A 27,676-nucleotide genomic window follows, 5' to 3' on the forward strand; every position below is an offset into this window, starting at 1 on the left:
GCAGAGGGGTTGGAAATAGATGGTCTTTAAGGTCTCTTCCAACCCAAACTATTCTGTGATTCTCTGACCTCTAGGAATACACTAGAATTACACCAGGTGATCTGACTCAATATATTTAATCTTTGAAACTATAAATAAAATTCCTTAAAGAAAATAGAGTGTTTCTTTACTCCATTATGAAGTACAAAACCTAGGGAAATTAGAGAAACTTTATAATCTGTGATTCTCCACATCTGTGAAAAACTACTGATTTCTCCTCTACTTGTTACATTTGGTGGTTTTCAAGTAATTTTTTGAGATATGAGCATAAACATACATTCAAAATGTAACTGAGAACTGAGTTGGAAAGTAGGAGAGTTTCCTTCTGATAATCTTAAAATAAGTGAGACTGATTTCATGAAATAGAGAATGGATGAGGTTAAAATTTATATGAAAATTTCAGCTGAATCAATTTTAACTTCCCAAAAATTCATAGTCAAAGTCCTTTAAAAATAAGACCTTATAATGGAAATCATGACAAACATATGGCTGCATTTAATATAGCAAAAGAATTCCCAGAAGAAAAAAAAAACCCACATCATCTGAAAATATGTATTGGGAATCTGTTTTCTCAAAGAGATGCTAAAATCTGTTGCACACTTATTGAAAATACACACTCATCACTACTATTGGTATGTGAAGGTTGGTTTCTTCAGGGCTCTGAATCTCTCAAATTCACAATACAAAGCAAGAAAAGAGATGTTCCTCTTTAATGGCACAGCTTGCCAAATCCATTATCAGGTATATTATACTACACCTAAACAACAGAAAGGTGGGGTTCCCCTCTCAGTTTGCAGAGGGAGAAGCATACTGCTTCACATGGAAAACAAGCTCATGGACCAGATATTCAACTGTGTAAATCAACACACACTTTTCATTTTAGAGGAGCTGATTTATGATAGCTGAAGACCTGGCTGCAGTTTTGAGGCAAGTGAAAAGAGTGACCAAAGAAATTAATATTTACCATTTACAACCATTGATCTTGCACGAGTGTTCTTAACACTAGATAGGTTTTATGGGGAAATTAAATTTAAATTATATCTAATATGAACTATTCCCTCAGTCTTCTGGGTACCTTGGGATAATTTTATCCTGGAAAGAACACAACTTTAAAAACTATGCTCAGCTGCTGTCATCCTCTGCTTGTTCTTTTACATTCAAAGTTGCTTGCACTGAAATAAACAATTAACTGAAATTGATGAAATTAAAAGGTTTTAAATTGTGACTCTTACTAACCAAATCCAAATTTTATCTATTAATACACAGAATGATTACATTTTTTTTAAAGACTACCTGACTGAGACATTGAAGCTTGGCAAAAATTTCACTGGCTACATTCCAAACAAAGTTATTATCCAATTATGAGATCCATATATAAAGGTGTTTCAGTCTGAGACATAAATAAGTTAAACTGATCTCCTTACACAATTTGTTTACAAATACCTAATTGCTCCATATATACTATTTTATAAAAAAGATTAAAGGCATGCTTTTACACATACTGAGTTAAGTGGCTGTCCTAGTTCCAGCCAGGACAGAGTTAATTTTTGCAGTAGCCGGGACTGAGCATGGCTAGGAACAGGAGGTTACTCTATACCACCTCAGTGTCATTTTCAGGGAAGGAGGAAAGGGGTCCCTTCCCGGGGCAGGGACCTGCCCAGACCAGACAAAGATCTGGGTATTGTCAGGCTCTGTTGGTGGTACAGTGGTGAGCATTTACATGTGAATCACTCACCTCTCTTGAGCACTTTTGTTATTAATATTGTTGCTGTTACTTTTCCTTATGTTGTTTCCAGGAAATTGTTATCTCAACCTGTAATCTTTACCTTTTGTTTCTCCAATTCTCTTCTCCAGACCAGAAGAGGAGAGGGAGGGGGGAATGAGCAAGTGGGAGCACTAAATTGGAAAATACCATTCCTAAACTATGACAACCTTATTTAGTGCCCAATGTGAGGCACAAAGGGTTGAGACAGCAACAGGTCTGCCTAGAGCGGCTTGGAAATAAATTTGATCTAAGCATCTGTTGTATGAAGCAATGAACCACTGGTCACAATGTTGCTTGGTCTGTTCACGTGACTGTGGAACCTAATCCTGTATATATTCTTTGTATATGCAATGCGCCCATCCACAGTGGTCTTTATCAGAGCAGGGAGAAGGGATCAGGTTTGCTTTGTTGCTGTACTGAGGGATATCACTTTATGACATGATAACATCAAGGGCAATGAGTGTCATTTGGGATGTGTATTCAGTGCTGCTCTCCTACCCTTACTTCAGGCACTACTTTTGGGAGTGCATTAATAATTATACCCAGTCTGTGGAGGGAACAGGGGAGGATGATTTTCCCCAGTCTTCCACCCCCTTTTCCTCCTTCAGGCCTGGTAGAAAAGGTTATGAGAATTTTCAATTTCTTTTGAATGTTAAGGAAAGCATGTTATTGTTGCTAAGTCTGCCAGGTCTCCTCAGTGAGGTCCACACCCCATTTAGAGTCACAAAAGACATTTCTAGGGAGGTCATTCAAAGATCTGCCTCGAAGGTGGATAGTCAGAGGTGATATGGAATGTGGGAGGACATGGGCCAGTATTTGGAGGACTTCTCTGATAGTCTGGAAATCCACCCCTGAACTAGAGGACCTTCTTAAAGTGAAAAAATATGTGAAAGGAAAATTATGTGGAAATTCCAGAGAGGCATGAAGTTATGCAACATGTTGGGCACTGGCTACTATTTATTGGACATGGCTCAATACTAGACAGAACCCTCAGAGGGAGGAGGAGAAAAGCAAACCAACAGTCACTGTGGCAACTCAAACCGCAGCTGAACCAGAGGAACAACCTGTACCAGTAGCAGTCACCCCTATACAGAAGAAATCCAAGACCAAATCAGTTTGCTTAGTGGGGGATGAAGAGAAAGTAGGGCCCTCACAACAGGAGGAAGAGGCAGAGTCAGAGATAATAGTCCAATCCTTATCCCTGAGTGAGCTGCAAGACATGCAAAAAGATTTCAGTCACCAATCAGGTGAGCCCCTGGTGACCTGGCTTCTCCCACACTGTGATATCATGGCCCATAACATGAAACTAGATGGTAGTAAGGCCAAGCAACCGGCATCCATGGGCATTGATGAGGGAATTGGAAAGAGAACAGAAACTTTCAGCCTCTGGAGGCGACACGTGTCAAGTATGAGGGAAAGGTATTCTCTCATGGATGATGTGGTAGTGCACTCAAGCAGGTGGAATGCCATGGAGCAAGGTGTCCAGTACCTGAGAGAATTAGCTGTCCTGGAGGTAATCTATAGGGATTCAAATACTAAGCAGTCCCCTCTAGATCCAGATGAGGTCCAGTGTACACAGTCCATGTGATGGAAGTTTGTACAGTGTGTCATCATTGTACACCGACTCATTGACATGGATGTCAATGAAAGAAGGAGAACAATCAGTGCTTTAGTTGACTACTTGACTACAGCAATGTCATCTTTTTTCCTCCCTACTGACCTGCACCTCAGCTCTGTAACTGTCCAAGACTGCAGAGAGACTTGAAAGACTCAAGTAAGTTAGAAAGGAAATGTCCCATGCCCTGCAAGCACAGACCAGAGTCTGCTATTGGGGGCAAGCGCTCCCCTGCTAGAAAGGGTACACAACACCAGGTAACCTGTGGTTTTACCTGCGTGACCATGGAGAAGACATGAGAAAGTGGGATCAAAATCCACCCTTGGCCTTGAAGCATAGGGATATGAAATTAGAGGAAGAACAATCACCACAGGAAATTCTTCAGGGATAATTGCTACTCCAGTTTCCAGTGGGCAAGTTCTCAGACAGAAAAAAGGGCTGATGTTGCTTCAGATCCTCTAGAAGGGACCTCCAGTGCATAGTTAAATGAAGTGAGCAACGAGTACTATGACCAGTGTTGTCACATTGCAGCTGATCTGAAGCTGCCCCCTAAACTCAACCAACCTAGAAAACAAGTCCTCGGATATGGCGGGAATAGGTTGGACTCAAACCCAAGCAAAGACCTCAGCCAACCCTCTTCTAGCTGAGATGAAGATACACCACTGGCCAGAGAGAGCTGGGCAGAGAGAAGTCTCATCCAATCAACTATCTGAACCTGGAAAATCCAAAGCCCTATAAAAGGGGCAGCCATATTAAACTCATGGCTGTTTGCTGATGACTCACCGATGTTGTGTTGGGTGTCTGTCTCCAACCCACGAGCCCATGTATCAGATGAGAACAAGAGGGGCCCTGCCTCTGGCCAGGTGGACAAAAGGGACAGTCAGATCTATTGGACTGTGTGGATCTGATGGCCTGGCACACCAAACCAACAGGAGAATAAGGCTTCAATTGACACTTGTGCACAAAGTGACCTGATATCATTGAGATATGTAGGGACAGAATTCATCTCTGTTTCTGGGGTGACAGGGGTATTCCAACAGCTGACTGTACTGGAAGCTGAAGTAAGCCTGACAGGGAATGAATGGCAAAACCACCCCGTTGTGACTGGCCCAGAGGCTCCGTGCATCCTTGGCATAGATTACCTCAGGAGAGTGTATTTCAAAGACCCAAAAGGGTATTGTGGGGCTTTTGGGATAGCTGCTGTGGAGACAGTGGAAATTAGAGAGCTTAATACCTTGCCCTTCTGCTGTGGGACTGCTGAGGCTCCGAGAACAACAGGTACCAATCACTGCCACAACACTGCACTGTTGACAACACCACACTAACTTGGACTCTCATCCATGAGATGATTTGTGAACTGGAGAGCCAGGGATTGGTCAGCAAGACTCATTCACTCTTCAGTAGTTCTATATGGCTAGTGCATAAGTACAATGGAGAGTGGAGGCTGACAGTGGACTATTGTGGCCTGAACAAAATCACGCCATCACTGAGTGCCGCTGTGCTGGACATGATGGAACTTCAGTAAGAACAGACCTGTCTATCATGTGACCCAGAATAAGAATGATTTCAAGTGGGATCCTGAACAGCAACAAGCTTTTGAACAAATTAAACAGGACATTGTTCACGCAGTAGTCCTTGGGCCAGTCAGGGCAGGATGTGAAGAATATGCTCTACTCCACAGCTGGGAAGAATGGTACTTCCTGGAGTCTCTGAAAAGAAGTACCCAGGGAGACTCAAACATAGCCTCAGATTCTGGAGTCAGGGATACAATGAATCCAAGGCATGTTAAACCCCAGATGAAAAAAAGATACTGGCAGTTGATGAACAGATTCAAGCTGCTTCAGAAGTGATTGGCACCAAAGCACAGTTCCTCCTGGCACTCTGTCTGCCAGTGTTGGGCTGGATGTTCAAAGGGAAAGTCCCTTCCACACATCATGCCACTGGTGCTTTGTGGATTAAGTGGATCACTGATCACACAGTAATCTCAGAGAGGAAATCCTAACTGCCTTGGGATCTTGGAGATCATCGCAAAATGTTCCAAAGGTAGATAAAGCCAGGTTGCAGAGCTGAAGGACATCCGACTGGCTCCAGCTGAATGAATGAAATGGCCAATGCTACATCTCTGCACTGACTTGTTGATGGTATCAAATGCTCTGTAGGGGTGGGTGGACTGATGGAAAAAGAGCAATAGGCAAGTGCAGAAGAAAACCCATCTGGGCTGCTGAATTTGGCAAGAGATCACTGCCTGGGTAGAGAAGTTGTCTGTCAAAGTCCATCATGTAGATGGACACGTACCTAAGGATTGGGCTAATGAGCATCGCAACAAAAGACAAGTAGATCCAGCTGCCAGGAATAAAGTGTCTCAGGTAGACTGGCACCATAAAGCTGAATTATTTCTGGCTTTGTGGGCCCATGATGCCTCAGGTCATCACGGAAGAGATGTAATATACAGATGGGCTTGTGACAAGGGTTGGACTTAACCATGGGGACTATTTCCCAGGTTATCCATAACTGTGAAACATGCACTGCAATCAAGCAGGCCAAGCAGGTATAGCCTCTGTGGTTTGGGGGGGACAATAGTCAAAATCTAAATATGGGGAGGCCTGTCAGATTCATTACATCACACTCCCGCAAACCTGCCAAGGCAAGCACTGTTCTTACATTGTTGGAAACAATCACTGGATGGTTGGACACACATCCTGTGACTCACACAACTGCCCAAAACACCATGTTGGGCCTTGAAATGAAAGTCCTGCCGTGACATAGCACCCCAGAAAAACTGAGTTGGATGATGGGACTCATTTCAAAAATAGCTTTATAAACACCTGGGCCAGAGAGCACAGGATTGAGTGGGTGTATCATACTCCCTATCATGTATCAGCTTCTGGGAAAATTGAACAGTACAATGGACTGTTAAAAACCACACTGGAAGCAATGGGTGAGGGAACCTTCAAACATTGGGATCTACATATAGTAAAGGCCACCTGGTCAGTTAACACTAGAGGTGCTGCCAATTGAGCTGGCCCTGCCCAATCAAAACCGCCACGTGCCATAGGAGGGGATGAAGTCCCCATGGTATATATGAGGAATGTGTTACAGAAGACAGTTTGGATTAGTCCTGCCTCAAGCAAAGGCAAACCCATCTGTGGGATTGTTTTTGCTTGAGGGCCTGGGTGGGTAATGCAGAGGGACGGGGAAACACAATGTATATCTCAAGGGGATTTTTTTTTTGGGTGAGAACAGTCAGCAATGTTGAATTCTATAATATTGGTTGAGGAATGACACTGCCGCTGTATGCCATAACTACCATGGACAATGAAGAGGGACTGCTCCAGATACACCAGTCATGAACTCATGATACAGCAACCAGCCAACTCACAAGCCCTTCTGCCCACAAAGACATCTAGGATGGATAGAGCCCACAGTCATGGACTAAATAAACTCAACAAACATCTTGGAGGGAACAGCCATTGACTATGGAAATGTCACCTATGCTTATATATGTATATATATATATATATATATATATATATATATATACACATGTGTGCATATGTATATAGTTAGAAGGTGTAGGATCTGGGCATGACATAGATGGTGTAGAATAAGCACTGGAGAATGTCTGGGTTCTGTCCAGGACAGGGTTAATTTTTACAGTAGCCAGGATGGGGCATGGCTAGGACCAGGAGGTTATTCCATACTCCTTCACACAAGTTTTTTGGGAATGGGGAAAGGGGTCCCTTTTGGGTTGGGGTAATGTTGCAGCCAGCAGTTGCATGTTAGTCGTACAGTGGTGAGCATTTGCACAGTAAATCGCTTGCCTCTCTTGCACACTTTTGTTATTAATATTGTAGCTGTTACTGTTCCTTATCTCGTTGCTGTTTCCAAGAAATGGTTCTTATCTTAACCCATGATCTTTACCTTTTGTGCCTCCAATTCTCTGTGAGCAAGCAGCAAGTGGTTTGGAATGGTTTCAGTGTGAACAATAAATTGGAGAATACCGTTCCTAAGCCAGGACAGGGACTCTTACACATTGAAAGAAAGCAGTCACTGAAAAAAGGTGGTTCTACATGCATGGGAACACTTGTAAAATTGTCATGCTTTAAAATATGCTACTTTTATCATCATCATAAAGGTATTTATATTTTTTTTCTTTGAACACCAGAAGCATTTATTTTTTTCATATATATCAGCAAATAATCTACCCTGAAGGATATTAAATGTTAAAGAGATGAGGACAAGTTTGTTAAATTACAATCAAACAGAGAAGAACTTGTTTAACTTTTACCTGAAATGCACACAATTTTAGACAAGGGATTTTTCTAACAAGATGTCCTGGATTGTAAGATAAGCGTGTATTCTCTTTGCAATCTGTTAGAGGTCGTGCAGTTATCTTCTGTTAATTGGGCAGTTTTCTTTATCTCTTCCACAACTAATCCTCCCTCTGGGAAATATCTTATGTTAATGGGCCATTGAGCCTCACTGCGTGACTGATAAAATTACATCATCCCATTGTGAGATCCTCCGCCCAGGGGGAGGAGCCAAACATTCCTTCCTGGATATAATCTGAGATTTTGGGACACCACTTCTCCACTGGATTCCCAGAAGAAGACAAGGCCCATCTACACCACCACTGAATCTTCAGAGAAAGACTACACCCTTCTACAGGATCACTGCTTCAACAGAACCACATCTGTCACTCCAGGAGGACTGCAGCCACCATTTCAACTGGACTGCTACCAACACCCTGACCAACAGGGTGTCAGATCATATTCTGACTCTGTCAGTGCTGTTTTGTATTACTGCATTGTTTTTTGTTTTGTTTTTTTTTTCTTCCCTAATAAAGAACTGTTATTCCTGCTCCCATATCTTTGCCTGAGAGCCTCTTAATTTCAAAATTATAACAATTCGGAGGGAGGGACTTTGCATTTTCCATTTCAGGGGAGGCTCCTGCCTTCCTTAGCAGACACCTGTCTTTTCAAACCAAGACACAAACTCATATCAAAATCTTTATCAAAATTATACATGAAGGTAATCTGGCAAGAAATCATTCCAGTACTTATAAATTATCTCCTGCATAGTCTTTCAAACAGTTACTCTGAAAATAATATAGCTCTCTAATCTCATTTTTTTTAATGAAGGCATCACATACTTAAAAGAAAAGTAAGTCTAGGCCAAGAATAATGTAAAAACCCCAGTGTTAATATACTGATAAAAAAAAAATAATTTCTTGAGTTTCTGTTACATATTTGATCCAAACACAAATATAAATTGATGAAAAAGCTCTCACTGACTTCAGGGAGATTAAAAAAAAAAATCAGACCTACAAAAGATACAGTGGATATTTCCAATAGAAAGAAAAGGAATTACACTAAAATAATTAGAAAAAAAATGTCTCTTTCAAAAAGCAAAATAACAGCGTTTATGGAGACATATAGCATTCTCTTTACTTAAACTATATCTATAAAGATTTTCAATTTCCATTACTAAAATTCTGATTTAATTTACATTAGAAACTTTTAGCAAGTTTAACTGATGAAAAATATACATTTTTGGCCACTACAGAGAAGTTATTTGACATGAAGATAGGTCTCAATGGAAAGGTAACCAATAAAATCCCAGCGTACAGTGATAATAGTAAGAACTAATAAAGAATTCTAATATATACTTTAAATTAATCCAACTTTAAACATCACAGTTTCAAGCCTATCTATTCAGGATAACTATTAGTATAAAAAGATCCATACAATAGCAAGTTTTTGCATTAATTAAATGAAACTAATGTTCTGGCATTCTCCATCACAAATAAATAATTATTTCAGTGGCATTCAAACATGGTTCAGAAGAAGCTCTTGCTGTCTGACCCAGACCAGCAATCTCCAGACCACTGCAGTTTATTTACCTGACTGTTAGGCCTTCCTCTAACATCCTGTGCCAAGGCTCAATCCATCCACTGACATCTGCTTATCTTAAGACTGACAGGACTATTTTTATTCTAGCATGAAGGATGCAGCTTGATTGCATAAACAGAAATAAAACAGAAGTACTTTGTGTGCACAGGTCATGCATGCACATGCAGTTGGGTGTGATTTATCTCACCTCATTTCAGCCAGAAGTTATCTATTCTAAACTGTTGATAAGGAAGGTTTAGACAACTAATGCAAGAGAAAGACTGCCAGAAGGTATCCTCTGTAGGTGCTTCTCTCTTCCCATTGACTCAGGAGGAGATCCAGGGAGCAGCAAACTAAACACCTAAAACGAGAGATTACTTCCACCCATACCAAACACATGTATATGTGTACATGTGCCTATTTGTGCACATAATATAAGACAGCTGCTTCCATAAATATGCCATGTGCAACATAGCAGAGACATTAATAAAAGCTTTGGACAGAAAATTAACCACTAAACGGGAGCCAAAAAAAATCAGTTGTGCACATTTGTTATATGTAGCTAAATCTTAAAGGTAAGCTTATTTATTATTTCTGCCTAAAATGAAAAATAACACTAATGTATGACATGTTCAAGCTGAAAAACTCAGAAGTAAACATAGTTAAGAAAATGTTATGTGTTTGTATCATGTCTGGTACTTATATAAATGTTTTAACATGAAAATGGACTATCTGGATGAATGTTCCTACTGTAGTAAACATAGCTCTACTGATTTTGGGGTATCTAAACAAAGATTTTAAGTTATATTTTCTCCAGTTTGGTGATGAAAGCTTAGGGTGGTTTCCCCTACATATCTTTAAAGGTGTTTATATGTGTGTGCTGACACATGCGAGTATACTGACAGTTTTTTTAAACAACATATATATCCTCTATAAAATGAAAAACAAAAAAAAACCCAAAAAAACCATGGCATTAAAACCCAAAAGAGAAAACAAAACAAACATATGGAGAGAAAAGGAATCCTTGTTTTTAACATAATCCAAAATAACATCAAAATTGCAAAGATGAGATTTTTTTTTTTCAGTTTATGATTGAGTCAGATCAGACTGCAATATTCCCATTCTCTGAAAAGATAGGTAGAAAACTGTTATTAAAAGTTGCTGGAAACTCTAACGTAGCATTGACATTTTGATAGCCCATGTAAAAATTTAACAACTGCTGTGGAAGTACTTGGCTATCAGGCATCTGTATGAAAGCCCCTGACTGTGTGGTAGGGGGGGTCTTTGGCCAACTAGTTGAATTCTAGCTTCTCTGGGGTCCGGTTGTTGTTTGCTTTCTTTGTCCGTCAAGATGAGTTAGCTTTTCTATCCACATGCGAAATTTCTCCTCTGTCTGCCTCTGCATCTCGGCAAAGCAGTTCATGACCTCTTCCAGGACATTGCCTATGCAGTTCCTATCCCACATGGTGCCCCTGTCAAGCAATCCTGGAATTTCCCTGGTCGTTCCTCCAGATCTCCCAGCACGACTGAAGCCAGCTTTAAAGACATTGAGGCCATTTGATAAGATATCATTAAGTAAGAACATATTATTGCATATTAAGGCATGCTAACTCAAGAAAACAACATTTCTAATGCTGTCCCTTAGATATGACAAGTGGGGAGGAATTAGCAAATATCAGCCAATAGTATTACTGTAAAAAAATATTTTACACTCGCTGAGGTTATAATAGACATTTTGGCTTCAAAATTATTTTTATTCTAGAATTCTCAGACAATTCTGTCAAAGGTTTTATTTTATAAATAAACTACATTAGTCCAATTCCCTTGCAATTTCTGTTTTTAATTCAACTGAAGGTGTCAAAAAACATCATACAATAACGTTTAGTTCTGTTAAGCTGCGATCCAAAATACTATTAACTGTAAATCTGAATAATTATGCATACTGTACTTACATACTTCAACCTTTTTATAACAGACTGTTAAACACAGACAAAATTCTACATGAGAGAGAGATAAAGGCTGATATAGTGACTGCAGCATCTAAAGTAGCTAAGCCCAAAGCTCTTGGTCTAATTTTGGAAAACACAAACACCAATGAAGAAAATAAAAACACACAAGCATGAAAAGATATGTGAATGCTATGCTAATATATGAGGTAAAAGCAACCTCTGTTAGGTCTGATGGACACAGTTCCATCACAGGGTTAATACACATGACATGTAGGAGTGATCAACATCACAACAACTAGAAATGTGCCCTTCCTCACACAAGCCACCAGCTGTGCAGCATTCCTAGCATTAGTCCTAGGCAAGGCAGAAAACAGGGCATAGTTGGAAGGAAATTGTTCTTACTTCTATCCATCAAAACGACGGTTAAAATGACTGGCTTTGGGATTATCAGAAAGAACCTTAGCAGCAAGAAGAAAAGGCCATCCTCATTACCTTACTCTGCATATCAATAACAAAAGGCAACAGTATCTATATTTTTATGTTTAGAGTTCACTCAGGAATAATCTAGGAAGCAATAAAACAACAAAAAAACCCAGAGGCTTTGTAGCTGTTTAAGGAATAATAAACAATATGTGCATGTCATCCAAACACACAAACATTACCTAAGGTAATTCTGAAACAAGACAAGTATCATATTAAAATACACAAAGCAGCTACAGAACTTGACAATTTAATATGTAAATATAAAACTTGTGGGATCCTCTAGCTTAAGAATAATAGAAAATATCCAAAGAATGAGAAAAAGCATTGCACAACCTAACCAAATATTTAGTAATAAAAATATAAGGCACTAAATCTTTTTTGGGATTTCAGTGTGTACATTAAATTACAGTATTGCTTAAACAACACATTCTTTTTTTGGAGCTATATAATTGGGAATATATAAGACCTTCAGTAACAGCTAAACAAAGCCCAGAACTATCATCTTTTTTCCAAGCAGCAGCAACACTATCCATCAGGGGCCAAAAATATTCTATTAAACCCCCATTTGTTTACCTATCAGACAGGCTGGAAATTTAGCACTCATGTCTTCTACTCAAAAATAAATATATCTTTATAGTAACTAATTAACATTCCTCTGACTGCATTTTAACTAAAATAATTATGTAAAATGGTACCTTTTTCCTAAAATGTGGTTCCTTTTATATATTCAATGTCTTTTTCCTCCCTGAAAAAAAAATATTCCTTCCATTCATATACTCCTAGTATTGAACATCCAATATGATATTGTTCATCTTTAGGCAGGGATCTTATCCTAAAATCAAGTAACTAAATAACAGTCTTTCCAATTTCCACAGGCTTATGAACAGACACCTCTAAGTAACATTGAGTGAATTTTAATTGCAATTTAAATAAAAACTATTGATGACGGTATGTGAGACAACCTAGCTAGGTTTTTAAATTTAAGAATGAACTAGCATGGTCAAAGTTGATAAAATTATTTTGCAAACTGAAGAAACTAGGTATTGAAATATATAGTACCCTGAAATATATTTTTAAAAGGCATAATTCATAGTACATCTACAATTCACAGTAGCAGTAAATCAGTGTTTCAAATGCTTCCCTTGCAGTTCTTATAACAAGCCTTATTCAATATTTTCTTTATTTGTGGCTTTCAGGGTTTAAAAAAATCAAGCCTAATAAAAATGCATTTTATATTAAAAATATTAGCATTTATCTAACTGGTCTTTTTACTATCTGTAAACTTAGAACTCTATATTTTTTTAAGCTATGCCAAGTTAAAACATATAGAAATTTGCAATTACAAAAGGGGTCAGAAACCAAGATTAATATCTTATTTATAAAACTACCTCCTGCAAAACAGCACTTAAGAAATGTCCCAACACTGTCTATGTGATCTATTAAGTATAATCTAAATAATACCCTAATCTACAGTTATTTAATTTAGGAAGTCTGACAAGATAACAATTTAAGGATATATGTTGCATCTTCATTCTAACTAGCAATGGTGTATTCCTCCATGTTGTTATGCTTACTGACATTTCCAAATGAGTATATTACAGCAAATCCTTCTTAATGGATTATTTTTCCCCTATTCTTATATAAGCATCATCCTGAGTTACTTGAACCAAATTTATCCCTTTTGAGATGATTTTTCCAAGGTTTATGTACAGTTCTTGAGAGGAAGTAACCTGCTTGAGAATCCCTCATACATACACACTGTGCCCTCCCCTTTGGATTTCTTCATATTAAAAAAAAATCTCTTTTCCCCCCTTTTTTTAACAAAGTGAGCTGCAACACATTTTCAACATCTGTATTTTCAGGTGTAAATTAACACCACAGAAAGCATTCAGAATAAGATAACTGATATTGTGCTTAGGTCCTATGGAGCTCACAATACTTGTATTGAAGTATCACCAGTAAGATCTCAACTCTTTACTCTTCAATCTTTCTTGAGAAGAAAACCAAGCCTGACAGTATTTTAATGCACATGACATTTGAGTTCAGCAGGGAGAACTGACTCTCTACAGCATAACTGCTCTGTTTGTAGCTTCATGGCATTATGTATTCACTAAACATTTTCCTTACATTACTAGTTTAGCCAAACTCATGCCATTTAAATGGAGATTTAAAGTTTAGTTACACAACATGAAAGACTACTGTATTCTCAAATGTGGCACTTCAATTTTCAGACCACACAAAAGCAAACTGTTGGCTGTTACAATACATGCACTGAGAGAAGGTTAAGAGCCAGAGTATGCATAACCTTCATACATGAAGGCCACATTAACTGTCACAAAAAATTTTAGAGCATCTCTGTTGGCAAAGCTATTTTTCAGACTGGTTGAAAATCAGTCCCAATAATAAGCGATGTTGAGACAGTAACCAGCACTACAGCTGAAATGTCCAAATACACTAACACTGAGGGGAACATAGACTACCTGGAAAACTCTTCTGCATCAATGCATACAGACTTTTTCAAAAGTAACTGCAAAAGTTTTTTCATGCTTATGTCCTGATACTCCAGTTCAAGCATCAAGTTAAACCTCTTTTGTCTGTGTGCAGAGTACATTAATGCACTGAATTTCCAGTAATGTTTTTGGATACCTTGTAATAATTTCTATGTGTTCATTCCCTAATTTTTGAAGCTATTCACAGTGTAAAGTGCACTAAAGCAGCTTTCTAGTCAAGAAAAATAATTTAAGTACTTTGCCAGTTCCAATAAGAGGGATCACAAATGGCATGTGAACCTACCACTATGATGGAGAGCTGGAAGTCCGACTCACATTCACAGCTCCACTGCATCTGTTAGGACCACAATATTTCATTAACCACAATTAGCATAGGATGCATTATTGGCTGACCTTGTCCTTATGTCTACATAGAATGTTTTTCACTTGTACTTGGAAAACATTTCCCACAAACCAAAGTCATTTCTATTTAAAGGAAAACCATAATGTGGCAGGTACACATTGTACCTAATTACAGCAAAAGGACAGCTCAAACATTTGAATGTCATAAGTGGAATTTAGCATAAAGCAAATTATATGTGCTATGAATAAGCATCATTGTTCCTCAGGATGGTTTGTGCACTCCCATATCTTGCATCACAGGCAAAACTGGGCTTTAGTATAATCATCACTAAATAATCAAGTTCTTCTGTGTACTGCAATGGGACCTCTTCACTGCAAACATCTCATGGTTAAGACCAAGAACTCAAATACAGAAGAGCCTAGTGACACAAAGTGCCCTAGAGTGGTTTCAGGTCTCTGCAATGGAAATCAGAAATCTAAGCAGATGTGAAAATACCCTGTGGAGCCTTCCTGGGTCACAAGATCCTTTTATGACTTTAAAAAAAAAAAAAATAATACAACCTGGGGGACTTATTGTGTAAGTTTGGTGGTAAGTTTGGTGGGGTTTGTGAGGTGGGGAGAAACCTGTCCCAAAACTCAATGAAATAGTCTTCTTCAACAGGCTTTAAATGAGGCTTTAACTGCCCAGCAAAGTATAAATATAGCAAAGAAAAAAGCATAAAATTATAAAAGTTAGAAGTCTGAGTAACTATTAAATTGGCAAATATTTTTAGATCTCTATTAAAAGTTTACTACACAATAATTATAGACTATGCCTTTCCCAGACTTTATAATATTAAACATTTACTTTGTGCAACCTACTTCCTAGCAATATGTAGGAAAAAATCCCAGTTCTCATGATGACAGAATCATTCACCATAACCAAGTCAGTTAAAATAGTTATTTGTAAAATCTGCTGCAAATATTTTAATTAATCTAGCAAACATTAGTTCAGCAACTTAAGACTAATTATTGCCATTTTCCTTTAAATCTTCTTGCCCTATGTAAGCTGATATTTATCTCAAAAAAAAACCCAACACCCAACTTCTAACACAAGAGGCATAAAGGCATATAATCTAGTAAAAATTGGCAAGCCAAAAAGTTTATTTTTATGTGATTTTATTTTTGATTGCCATATGATGATGGTTCTGTGGTATAATATGCTGAAATAATTTTTCACACAAAATCCTGTCCACGGCACTTGAGCTAATAACAAAGACTCAGAAGACAAAAAACTTGAAGAATTAATGTTTCTTTCAGTAATAAAATTATGAGAAGGCCCCTATAATTTGCTGCCTATAATCTTAACACAGATGTGTCAGAAAATTAAAAATATAGAAATTATAGATCCTTATGACATAGGAAAATGGTAACAGCTTTGTCTAAGATGTTAAAAATTTAGGTGTGGATATAGCTTGGGCACCTGAGTAAACAAATTCATATTTATATCCTAAAAATAGGTGACCAGATGCAATCTGCAAGAACTTACAATAAGGCTAAGCAGGTTTGTCATGCACTGAAACATAGAGCTGAAAGCACAGTGCAGTAATGAACAGGGCCTTACTGTAACACAGGCAAGAGGTATGCTGTATTATTTCTAACACAGCTGCCAATCTGTGGTCTTAAGATATTAAAGCAAAGCTGGCTATTTATCTTCAGAATGTATTTATTAGATTATCACCATCTAATGGGATTTGACAGCACTGACAAGAGCTTATCTAGCCTTATAAATGAAAAGATCTGAAAATTCCAGAATTCAAAGATAGTCTTTCCTCCAATTTACCATTTCTATGCTTTGTTGGTGTGCAAAAGTGATCTGAAACCTCAGGACAGATTTTTAAATTTGCCCATGTCTTAATACTCTGCAGTCTTCAAATTTACACAGAGCTGCAGTTTTCCTGGTTTTTCTCAAGTGTAACTCATCTAATTTAGCACGACAGCTGAAAAATGATGTCAGATGTGTTACAGTTCAGTTTAAAAAACATCCTCTACCTGGTATCTCTGCAGTGATTGTCTTGCTGCTCCCTGAAACCTCTTCATCATCATCTGATGAGCTCGTGCTTGAGTCACACGTCAGGTCACTGTCGCTGGTACTGCTGTCCTGCAGCAAGTTGTACTTCTTGCGAGCAGCTGCTTCCCGCTTCTGTCTCAAGAGACGAATTCTTTCTTTGTGCTTTTGACTTCGATGACCTTTTACCTTGGTAGCTCGACCATTCTGCTTATCACTAGACTGTCGGTTTTTCTTGGCAGCCATTGTTGAAGTTTCACTTTCAGACCTGGATCTCCTGGATTTCCTCCCAACTGCAGCCTCAGACACCACAGAAAGGTCTTCCTCTACAGTACCTTCAGCTTGACAGGGCTCATTCTCTTCTGTGGAAGACAATGTGTCTGAGTCAGCCAAATGCCCGCTGGAGGAAGGGGAAAGCATGCAGTGATTAGAAGAGTCACTCTCATAAACTCGACCACCCATTGGCCTATCACTTTCTGTAGATGCCAACTGAGACTCTGAAGAGTCTCGCCGCAGTTCCATCAATAAGCAAGGCATTGAAGAAAGCACCGCTGAGTCTGCTGCAGCATGCATGCTGTCTTTCTGAATTTGTGTCTCAAGTTCTATAGGTCCATCTTTATCAGGAGCAGTTTCTTGTTTTTCAGAAGTCTTTGGTGGAACTGAATCAAGTTCTGCTTTTCCCACTGTCTCCATCTTCATTTCAGAACTCTAAAGTCCTCCTGGTCTCAAAGCATGGAGCACATGGTCTGGAAGATTGGGTGAACTAGATAAGGTCTTCAGCAATACAGCAGCCTAAACAAGAACAGAAGAGGAAGAATAATTTACCCAAATAACTCAGTCCTGCTCTTCACAGTATTACCTAAACAACACATTGCTTTCAGTTACAGACAGTATGTTCATAGAATCCTAGAATGGTTTGGGTTGGAAGGGACCTTCAAGGTCATCTCATTCCAAACCCCTTGCCATGGCAGGGATACCTTCCACTAGACCAAGTTGCTCAAAATCCCATCCTGACCTTGAATACTTCCAGAGATGGGACATCCACAACTTCCTTAGGCAACCTGTTCCAAGTGCCCTCACCACCCTCAGTCAAAATGTTCTTCCCAATATCTAATCTAAACCAGTATGCAGAAGCCATTAAACATCTAACTGCACCCTTATCTAGGAAATATTTTAAAACTATGAAATCATTTGTAAAGTCATATGATTTGTACACTGTAAAACCTCCACTTCACTGAAGAAATACAGAAAGATTTTAAAGGTCAGATTAGCAGAGACAGTCCAGCCTCACTCATTACCACTAACAGGGATGAGGTTTATTCCCTAGTATTTTACTACCCTAATTGTCACTGCGCAGTTATAGTCCCTCCTTTGCACCAGAACTGGTTTATCCTTTTGTCTTGGTTTGACACTGGCACAATGTCAGCACCCCCCATGAAAATGCAACCTGTCAATTGAATGCTGTGAAATGCGATCAGGAAACAGAGCAGAGCAGGCCCAAGTTTAATAACTGTGGGAACTCAAAAGGGCTCTCAGACATTTTTAGAGGTTCCAGGCCTTGGTCAGAGGCATTCTAGACCCTGGCAGACAGCTGGAAACAGCTGTGATTTTGAGTTTGAGACATGGAATGAATTACCAACTTTGGAGGTGGAACAAGCAGTCACAAAAGGTTAGATAGTATAGTAAAAGTAGTTACAAAGTAGAAGGGAAATTTTTTTAGTATTGTACAGGGGGGTTTTAACACTTGTACAGGGGGATTTTCACTTTGTACATGGGGGTCAGAAGTTCTAAGATGGAGGAAAGTGGGCTGATCCTTCTTCTTCCTTACCTCCATGTTCTTGGTGATGTTGGCACTCACAGATTGGTTTAGAGTAGAAAAACACTTGGCAACGTAGGTAGTAGGTATTGGGGAATAATTGTAAACATGTTATACGTAATATATCATATAAAATATAGCAGCAGCCCTGGGCGGAGGGAGAGACAAAAAAGACAGCAGACAGAGAGGATGTCAGGGTGTGTGTGTGCCTCTACCCAGGCCGCTGATCAAATAGCCACAGTCCAAGAACATAATCTGTTAGATAACTAGCAATAAACTGCCTTGAGACTGAACAGCTAAAGCCTGCGGAGTTTTTCTTTGGAAGCACGGGTTGGAGGAAGAATTTCACCACCATATGAGACCCCAGAGCAAGGCTGGGGATCTCACAAATAACAAGAGAAAAAACTTTATTAAGCTACTACTAATTAACTACTATAAAAGAAAAAAATAAAGAAAAAAAAACCCCACAAAATTAAAAATTAAAACCTTTCAAAACATTCATCCTTCCTGTCCTCGATTGTAACATAAGCATGTATTCTATTGCCATCTGTTGGAGGTTGGGCAGTTTTCTTATCTCTTCCAAGAACAATGTCTCTCTCAGGGGAGATATCTTCTGTTAATAGATTATTGAATGACTCACTGCATGACCAGTAAAGTTACATCATCCCATTGTGAGGTGCTCCACCCAGAGGGAGGAGCCAAGCATTCTTACCTGCATAAAATCGGCACTTTTTGAGACACTGGTCAGCCACTTCGCTGGATTCCCAGAGAAGCAGCTCTCTTTACTGCCGAATTCTCAGAGGAAGACCAGGCCCAACTACTACCGGACCTTAAGAGAAAACTCCACCCTTCTAGAGATCACCACTTCAGCAGCATTTCATCGGCCACTCCAGGAGGAGCAGCCACCATTTTAATTGGACTGCTACCAACACCCTGACTCCTCAGGGTTTCAGGTTTCTGACTCCATCACTAGTTTCATTTGTACTAATTACATTTTTTTATTATTATTATTTTTATTTAGTTTTTCTTCTAGTAAAGAACTGTTATTCCCATTCCTATATCTTTGCCTGAGAGCCTTTTTCAAAATCGTGGTAATTTGGAGGGAGGGGGTTTACCTTTTCCATTTCACAGGAGGATTTTGCCTTCCTTCATGGACTCCTGTCTTTTCAAACCAAGACACTCCCAGCACCCAACTCCAACAAACCACAGCGAGACACAACCTGGACCCTTATCAGGTTTCCACCCTCCATACAATCAATACTCAGTCCATCGAGGGAACAGGAGTCCCTCCCGTGCCACAAACTCCCCCCCCAAGAAACTCAGCTGCCACATCCTGTGTTTCTGTGTCACACATGGCACCGCCCAGAGAAAAAGTTTGCCATGGTGACACTCTCCTTCCCATGCACAGTGCTCTCACCACCAATTCATGGATGGACAGACTGCTCTTAGGATTTTTCCTTTCAAGGATGCTCTGCCAAAAGGGAAAAAACAACAGTTCAGTTCTTTTCATTTTTGGGACCACAGTCCCCCCCATTTTCCCCTGGGGCCGAGGGCCCGAGAACAGAGATCTTCTCCTTCTCTGAAGACAGGGAGCACCACCACAAACCTCCCCAACTTTACTCTGTTCGCTCCACTTCTGTCTTTTCCCAGCTGAAGCATGGTCTCTTTGGCTCACCGGCATCCTCCTAAAATACAGTCTCTCTTGGAGGAGAAAATCAGTTCAGTCTGTGGCTACCAAGAAAAAGTCCAGCTAAAAAGCCACTCCATCATCTCCTCCCACCTAAAATTTCTCCTTTTAACATCCCAGGTTCCAGGCTGGTCTCTCTTCCTCTCTTTCAAACCGAGGAGGGGAAAAATTTCACAAAATTTCCATTTCTCAAGGAAGGGTTAAAAGTCCCGACTCCCAGGACGGCTCTCTGCCCAGGCTCTGGCTCCCACAGCGGCTGGGCACCTTGCGGTCCCCCCACTCTTCTCCTTCCCTGCGGTGAACTGCTGACGAAACCACCGCTGTCTCTTGAGAGAGAGAGAGAGAGAGAGAGACTCTGGGGGGGAACAGAGAAATCCCAAATTTCTCCACCCTTCCATCTGCAGTGGGTCAGGCCCGGTTCCAGTCCCTCCACCTTTCAATCTACCTCCGAAGGCCACACGGCTTTCCCCTCCCCTGCCCAGCTCGATGCTGGGCAGGGGAGAATCCTGCACTGCATGCTGACTGGAACCAAAGGGAGCAAATTCTCCTGGGAATTCTGCTTTTAACCCCTCTGTATTCTCAGAGGCGTGTCCACCTTCAATTGGTCAATATCCAAATTGACCTCTTCCTTCCGAGAAAATTCTTTTTCTGCGTCAAACCATGACACACATTGTACCTGATTGGCTAATTAGCAAAAACACTTTTCTCACAAACAATCCTTTATAAGAACAGAAAACAAAGAGTAGAAAAACACCACCTGCAGGTTGTTTACAATAACAAGCTATCATCGTTTCCCTACAACTCCCTAAAATTCTCACAAGTCTTAGAAACCTTATCTTGCTCACTCTCTGACCAGGCTGTCACATCCACACATGCTGAGGCAGTAAGCCCCCATCAACTCCTTTTGTTATTCAACTTCACAGAAGAAAGCTACGCACCTTGGATAGTTGACTGAATGAGATCAGTCAGGGTCCAGAAGGACAGCAAGGTGAGCCTTTTGCCTGACAGCAGCCACAGGCCTGGAGCAAGGGAGAGCATTGGAGATTCACCTGATCTTGCAAAAACACTCCAAAATTGAAAAACCCTTGACATCTGACTCTCAGCAGATAAGAGAGCTGTTTTGTCAGCTTCTCTACAATGTTCCTTTCCAATAACAGTGCTGCCTACTTAACAGACACTAAAACCACCTCTCAGACAAAGATATGGGAATAGGAATAACAGTTCTTTACTAGGAAAATTAAAAATACAACTGCAATAGTACAGACTGTCGCTATACGACACGTGAAAGCACAACGCGAGCCACCTGTTATTTGCAAGGTAAAGAATAAGCTTTATTTTATGACTCCAACTTTTATACTTTTTCAAGGTGACATTGGATTGGAGAGTGAATAGGCCACCTCTTCAAAGACATTGGACAAACCACTAGTACATCAAGTTTCTCCACCTCCATGAAGAAATGCAAAACAATATTTTGTTTATAGAAATTGTGTGGGAAAGTTTTCTAACAGAATGTAAACTCAGAAGGCTTTAGAAAATATTAAGAATCAGGGTGACAACAGACAAAAAAGAAAACAAACAAAAACACTGACACAGTCAGAATATGACCTGACACCCTGTGGGTCAGGGTGTTGGTAGCAGTCTGATTGAATGGTAGCTGCAGTCCTCCTAGAGTGACAGGTATGATTCTGTTGAAGCCAGTGATTCTGTAGAAGGGTGTAGTGTTCCTCTCAAGGTCCAGTGGTAGTGTAGATGGGTCTGGTCTTCCTCTGGGAATCCAGTGGAGAAGAAAACTGCTCTTCTTGGAATACAGTGGAGGAAGGCTGCTTCTGGTGTTCTAAATCTCAGATTATATCCAGAAAGGAATGTTTGGCTCCTCCTCCTGAGCAGAGCATCTCACAATGGGATGATATAATTTTATCAGTCATGCAGTGAGACTCAATGGCCCATTAACAGAAGATATCTCCCCAGAGGGAGGATTGGTTGTGAAAGAGATAAAGTAAATTGCCCAATTAATAAAATATAACTGCCCCACCTCTAACAAATGGCAAATAGAACAGACACATGTCTTACAATCAAGGACAGACCTTTTTACGCATATAAACACAGGAAATAAATGAAGCCAACTCTCAGGTAATTTAAAGCTTAAAATACTTTCATTCTATTCCAATTAATGTCTTAGCTTTAAGCCAGTGTCTTCCTGGCATGGAGCAGTAACTTGCTCATTTTATGGTGTGTTGTTTTGATGCTGTTTTGGTTTTAGTCTTTTTTTTTCTTTTATATGCTCTCTGTATTTTTCGCACATATTTTTGTAGCTCTGTAGTCTATTGTATTAGTGATGAGTTTTCCCAGTACTTTTCCATAGCCTTTCCCGAGGCAGAAACACAAAACAAATTCCAGAGCTCCAAGCCCTGAGGGGTACAAGACCCCTATGCTATCTTTGTTCTTCCTGGCTACCAAGGTTGAGAAGAACTCTTTGAGATACATTTTAATGGACAAAGTATGGATACTGCCAAAGCGAGGGCTCCAGAGAAGGGGCTTGACCTGGGGGGGAATTGCATCACCACTTGTTGTCCTAATTGGTGCTCTTTTTTTGTCAATTATGCTGATTTGGTAAACTTATAAAAACTGTTTTCACCCCGTGTGGGTGGGCTTTTGTGGACATCTTTCCATAACAGCCCCTGAAGGTCCTTATTTAAAGATCCACTTTTATATTACCTCCTTAGTAAAATTATCTAGGGTGTAATTTCCAAGTTGGGAAAAAGGCAACAGTTTAAGTCCAGCTGGCAACTAAGCACCACGCAGCCACTTGCCCACCACCCCTCCCACCCCAGGAGAACAGGGAGGAGAATCTGAAGTAAAACTTGTGGGTTGACATAAGAAAAGTTTAATAATTGAAACAAAGTTAAATATAAGAATAATAATAGTAAATAAAAAAGACAAAACCCAAGAAAAACAAGTGATGCACAAAAATGCTACCACCCACTGATTGATGTCAAACCCCATTCTCAAATTGCAATTAGCCCCCCTTTCTGGTAACTGCCCCAGTTTATAATTGGACGTGACATTCTATGGTGCAGAATCTCTCTTTGGCCAGTTTGGGTCACCTGTCCCAGCTAGGCTCCCAGCTTTTTGTACCCCTCCTCACTGGCAGAGCATGAGACACAGAAAAGTCCTTGACCTGGGTAAGCACTACTCAGCTGTTACATTTGTTGCAGTTTTAGAGATAGACACACAAATGAACACGCCGAGATCATGCGACAACAGCCAACTTTTAGTGAGGGGGTTCAAAATTCCCACACCTAAACACCTGATTGGTTGAGGTCTTAACACTGCCCAGCTCACTGGCCAATTAGATGTCTGCATTCAGGATTGAATGAGATTATCTGGGGTCCCCTGTCTGAGTTCGAATCCAACCTATAATTGTCTTATCTGGGGACTTGTTTACTTTTATTCTCTAATGAACTAGTCTGGGAGTTGGGGTCTGTTATGGTCTATTTCATCTGTTCAGCTTACAGACCAGCTCTAGCTGTGACACTCAGCAACAACCAAAACATCACTGTGTTATCAACATTATTCTCATACTGAATCCAAGACACAACACTATAACAGCTACTGAGAAGAAATTAACTTTATCGCTGCTGAAACCCGGACATATGGTCTGGCCAACTGAGAGAACAGAAGACATGCCCAAATTCTACAGAAAGGCTGGAAAGGAGCTATAAGTCAACCAATCTCTCACCTCAAGTCATTTTCTCATCCACAAGCCACTAATATTATTTATTTGTTTATTTAATTATTAAGTCGCGCCACAACAATTAAGCTCATAGAATAAAATCTAAATATTGCAACATAGATTTGTAGTAGGCATACTACTGAAAAATAAATGGCATCAATACACTAAAGGCAAAGTCATGTTGCATTCAAATTATGAAAATTTGATAGTAAGATACCACCTGCCATTGGGCTGCTCTTACCACCAAACCTTGATCTTTTCTGACCAGTAATAAGAGGTACCAAATGATTTCAGCATCCACCAGATTGCTAACAATCAATACCACAATCTTTACATGCCCAAAGTGTTCCTAAAGAAGAAAGCAGTTGTGACAGTAGTCTTGGGACTCAGTAAGCAAGAAATATGTGGAAACAAAGCTGGCTGGGATAAACAGTGGTTTAGCCTCAGTAGCATATACAGGAGGCATCAACCTGAGACCATGAGAAAAAAGATACTGAAAAAGGGACATCTAGTCAGGTCATGGTGAGAAGAGTGTAGTCATGGGAGTCAATATGTTAATGGAACTATTCTATATTTGGTCAGGTTTCTGGTTCCTGTTCTCCCTTGGTTCGGAACCTGTTACAAATAAGGTCATGTTCCAAGTTCACGTTCGTGATTGGATTGCCCCTATACCTTGTTGCCTTCGCCACACCTCTCCCATCTTTGGATCTTGACCCTTAATCTTGCAGTTTCTACGTTTGTTATTTTGCTATTAAAGTCTTTATTTTCAGGCAAGTCCATTGCACCCATTCCTTTATTTTGCCATGTTCCCCCCAGCCAAGCCGGACTAGGGGTCTCAGCAAGCAAAAACTGCAACAGATGGCACCCAAGAACAGGGACCTCATATTGAGGGATCTTCTCGGTTTGATTTGGCTGGGTCTTGGCCAAACAGTAGGACTTTTTTTTCTCTTCTGTGGATTAAATCATGAGGCTTGACGAGGTTATGAGCTACCTCAGAGGTGGCTCGGTTCCTTTGGATACCTGCTGAAAAAGCAGGTAAGTGGAGAAAAGGGACACTTATTCCCATTGCACCTACCCCAACCAGGTAGGCATACCCCATCTAATCCCAATTACTCTACAGGATGGGAATAAGACTGTCTAAGATTAGAAAGCGATGTATATGGACGTTTTGAATTTTTGTTAGCAGTCCATGGAAGAAAGGTTGAAAAGCGCGAGTTTAAAAAATCTTCTGAAGTGGGTGTTTTGCAACTTCTCAGTGACTGTAGCCAGCAGCACTGTGCCAGGCACTGTCATCGTCGCCGCCACCACCTCCTGTGCTCATCTGCCCGCCGGATGCTGCTCCAGCCCAGTCCCGCTTGCCGGCACCGCCACTTCTGCCTCGGCAGCTGCAGCCCACGGGACAGCCATGCCTGCTGCCAGCCCAGCAGCCGCAGCCTGCAGGATAGCCACACCTGCTGCCGGCTTGGCTCCACACGGTGCTTTGGAAAACACCACAAACTGTAAAATTTTTCCATGGGCTTTTGGGACTTGGTAGGGGTCGTGCTTTATGACCTAGCTACTAGGGGGTACCCCCTTCGCAGCACGTCTGTTGCCTGCTTTCCACATGATTTTTGAAACACTGAAAACTGAAGAGGAACGACTCCTAGTGCTCAGCCCCCCCCACACACTTCGTCGTCACAGTGTGAATCTAGTTCAGACACTCCCCACAGAACCACCACCGCGCCCAAGGGCTCTAGGGCCATCCCACCGCATGCGATTCCTTCCCAAACCAAGACTGCTTTTAACCCTTCTAACCCTGGGGTGGGGGGGATACGAGGGCACAGCCTGTCCCAGACGCAAGAGCCCATACAAATTGTAACTCCTGCCCCTTTGTACCCCTCCTCACCCTTTGCTCTACCCCAGAGTGGGACATGAGGCTGACATTGCCAGCGTGCTCAAAGGAAACGTCCGTCCACCCTGTTACTTCGCCACCCTGTGTTCACCTCCAATTCCTCCACTTGGGGTCCGAGACAGCAGTGGCCACGCTGTCTTGGATCCTCCTCCCCGCCTTCCCTGTTCCTTCACCATCCCAACTTCTCTCCTATTCATCCGAATATCCTGTTGTATTACCTGCTAAACACCCTTCTGATGCCTATGCCAACCAAGTCGCCATGTTGCCTCAAGGTTCCTCCCTCAGCTCCACCCCTGTTGCTCTGGGTCCCACCGCTCCCACTTCAGACTACAACTCCCAGCATGCCTTGGGCCACACCCCTCCTCGGGAAACTGGAACCACACCTGCCATGGTCCCGGAAGCGCTGCTCTCCAACATGGTGGCGCCCATGTCGGTGACTGTGCTGGAGAACAAGCTCTGCCTTTACCCATCCAGAAATAAAAACACTGTGCTTGCATCCTCCCCCTCCTCAGAAGAAGAAAACCTAACCTCTTCTGGATCCAGTGATTCCATCGATCCATGGGAAAGGATACAGACAAATGTGGTAAAGGATAGGAATTAGGAAATGGTTTCAAAAATCACTGCTTTTTCCGTGCAGTACAGAAGGGGGAGAACTAGTCCTAAATGAGAACCTCTAGCCTATAGGGAAATCAAATAACTGCGCAAAGCTGCCAAAGACCATGGAAGGGATTCTCTTTTTTTTTTAACAATCTAATACAGGCTACTTTTACTGCACACATATTAACTCCCCATGACTTAAAACATATGATGACTGTGCTGCTATCCTCAACTGAAATCACCCTGTGGGAAGGGGGGTGGAAAAGACTTATAACAATTGTTGCTTGACTGTGCTGAGGACCAAACACTGGCAATGCTAACACTAGAACATTTAACTGGAGAGGGGGCATACTCCCAGCCCAGTGAGCAAGCTGCAAACCTCCCAAGGCCAGTGCTTGATGATATTAAAAATGCAGCAAAGAAAGTACTCATGCAAGTGCCAGATGGTAACACACCTACACATGATTTTGTAGATATAAAGCAAGGGCCTGGTGAATCACACATTAAATTCATTGACCACCTTAAGCAAGCCATTGAAAAACAAATCATAGAAGAGAAAGCTAAAGACAAATTAGTGAAAAAATTACCCATGTCAAATGGAAATCCTGAGTCCAATAAAGTATTTATTATGTGCCCTTCCCCTTGAGCCTGAGCCAACTTTAATGCAAATGATTGAGGCCTGTAATTGCCTCGGAATGCCGGAACACTCGGCTACCCTAAAGGCTCAGGCAGTAGGGAAAAGTGTGGCAGAGGCTCTGGCAGCAATGCAGATTATTCCTAAAGGACCTCAACAACATCAAGGTCCTAGCTCTGCCACAAGAACTGTCCCCCAAAGACCACAACAACAAGGTCCTGGCCCATGTTTTTAATGTGGCAAACACAGACATTTCAAAAGTGACTGTCCCCAACAAGGAGCGAGGGCCAAGGTTCCTGCCTGTTCAAAATGTAAAAGGAGTTACTCTCACACTACCCAATATTGCCCAAAATGGGGGTTATGGTAAGCTGGCCTAAGGAAACTTCCAGCTAAGAGCAGAAGGGCCCCATGCTATGACACAAATGCCCCAGCCATTTCTGCCCATGACCACCAGAAGCCAGGTGGCTCAGAGCTTCAACACCTCCTCTCAGGGCTATGAGCAGCCTTGCCCCCAGGTTCCAGGTTGGAGTTGGCAAGTGCCAATCCAGCATCCCAATTTTGTCATGCACATACATTCTCACACTTCTTTGCCAGGATTCCTAGCAGAAGGCAATAGGCAACCTGATACCCTTGCAATGACCATACAAACCACACTTCCAAACATCTTCGAGCAGGCA

The 27,676-nt window shown here is 40.9% G+C and overlaps 1 protein-coding gene across 1 annotated transcript in view; it reads right to left on the minus strand.

Annotated features, from left to right (window-relative positions):
- Nucleotides 1-27,676, minus strand: part of LOC146763124 (protein ARK2N-like) — a 98,889-nt gene that overhangs the window by 61,968 nt on the left and 9,245 nt on the right. Inside the window, exon 2 of the mRNA XM_085571115.1 lies at nucleotides 16,626-17,433. Coding sequence (XP_085427241.1) covers nucleotides 16,626-17,340 — 715 coding nt within the window. The 5' untranslated portion in view covers nucleotides 17,341-17,433. The remainder of the gene's footprint in view (nucleotides 1-16,625; nucleotides 17,434-27,676) is intronic.

The sequence above is a fragment of the Lonchura striata genome, chromosome W, assembly GCF_050655825.1.
Source record: "Lonchura striata isolate lonStrDom1 chromosome W, ASM5065582v1, whole genome shotgun sequence".
NCBI classification, from domain to species: domain Eukaryota; kingdom Metazoa; phylum Chordata; class Aves; order Passeriformes; family Estrildidae; genus Lonchura; species Lonchura striata.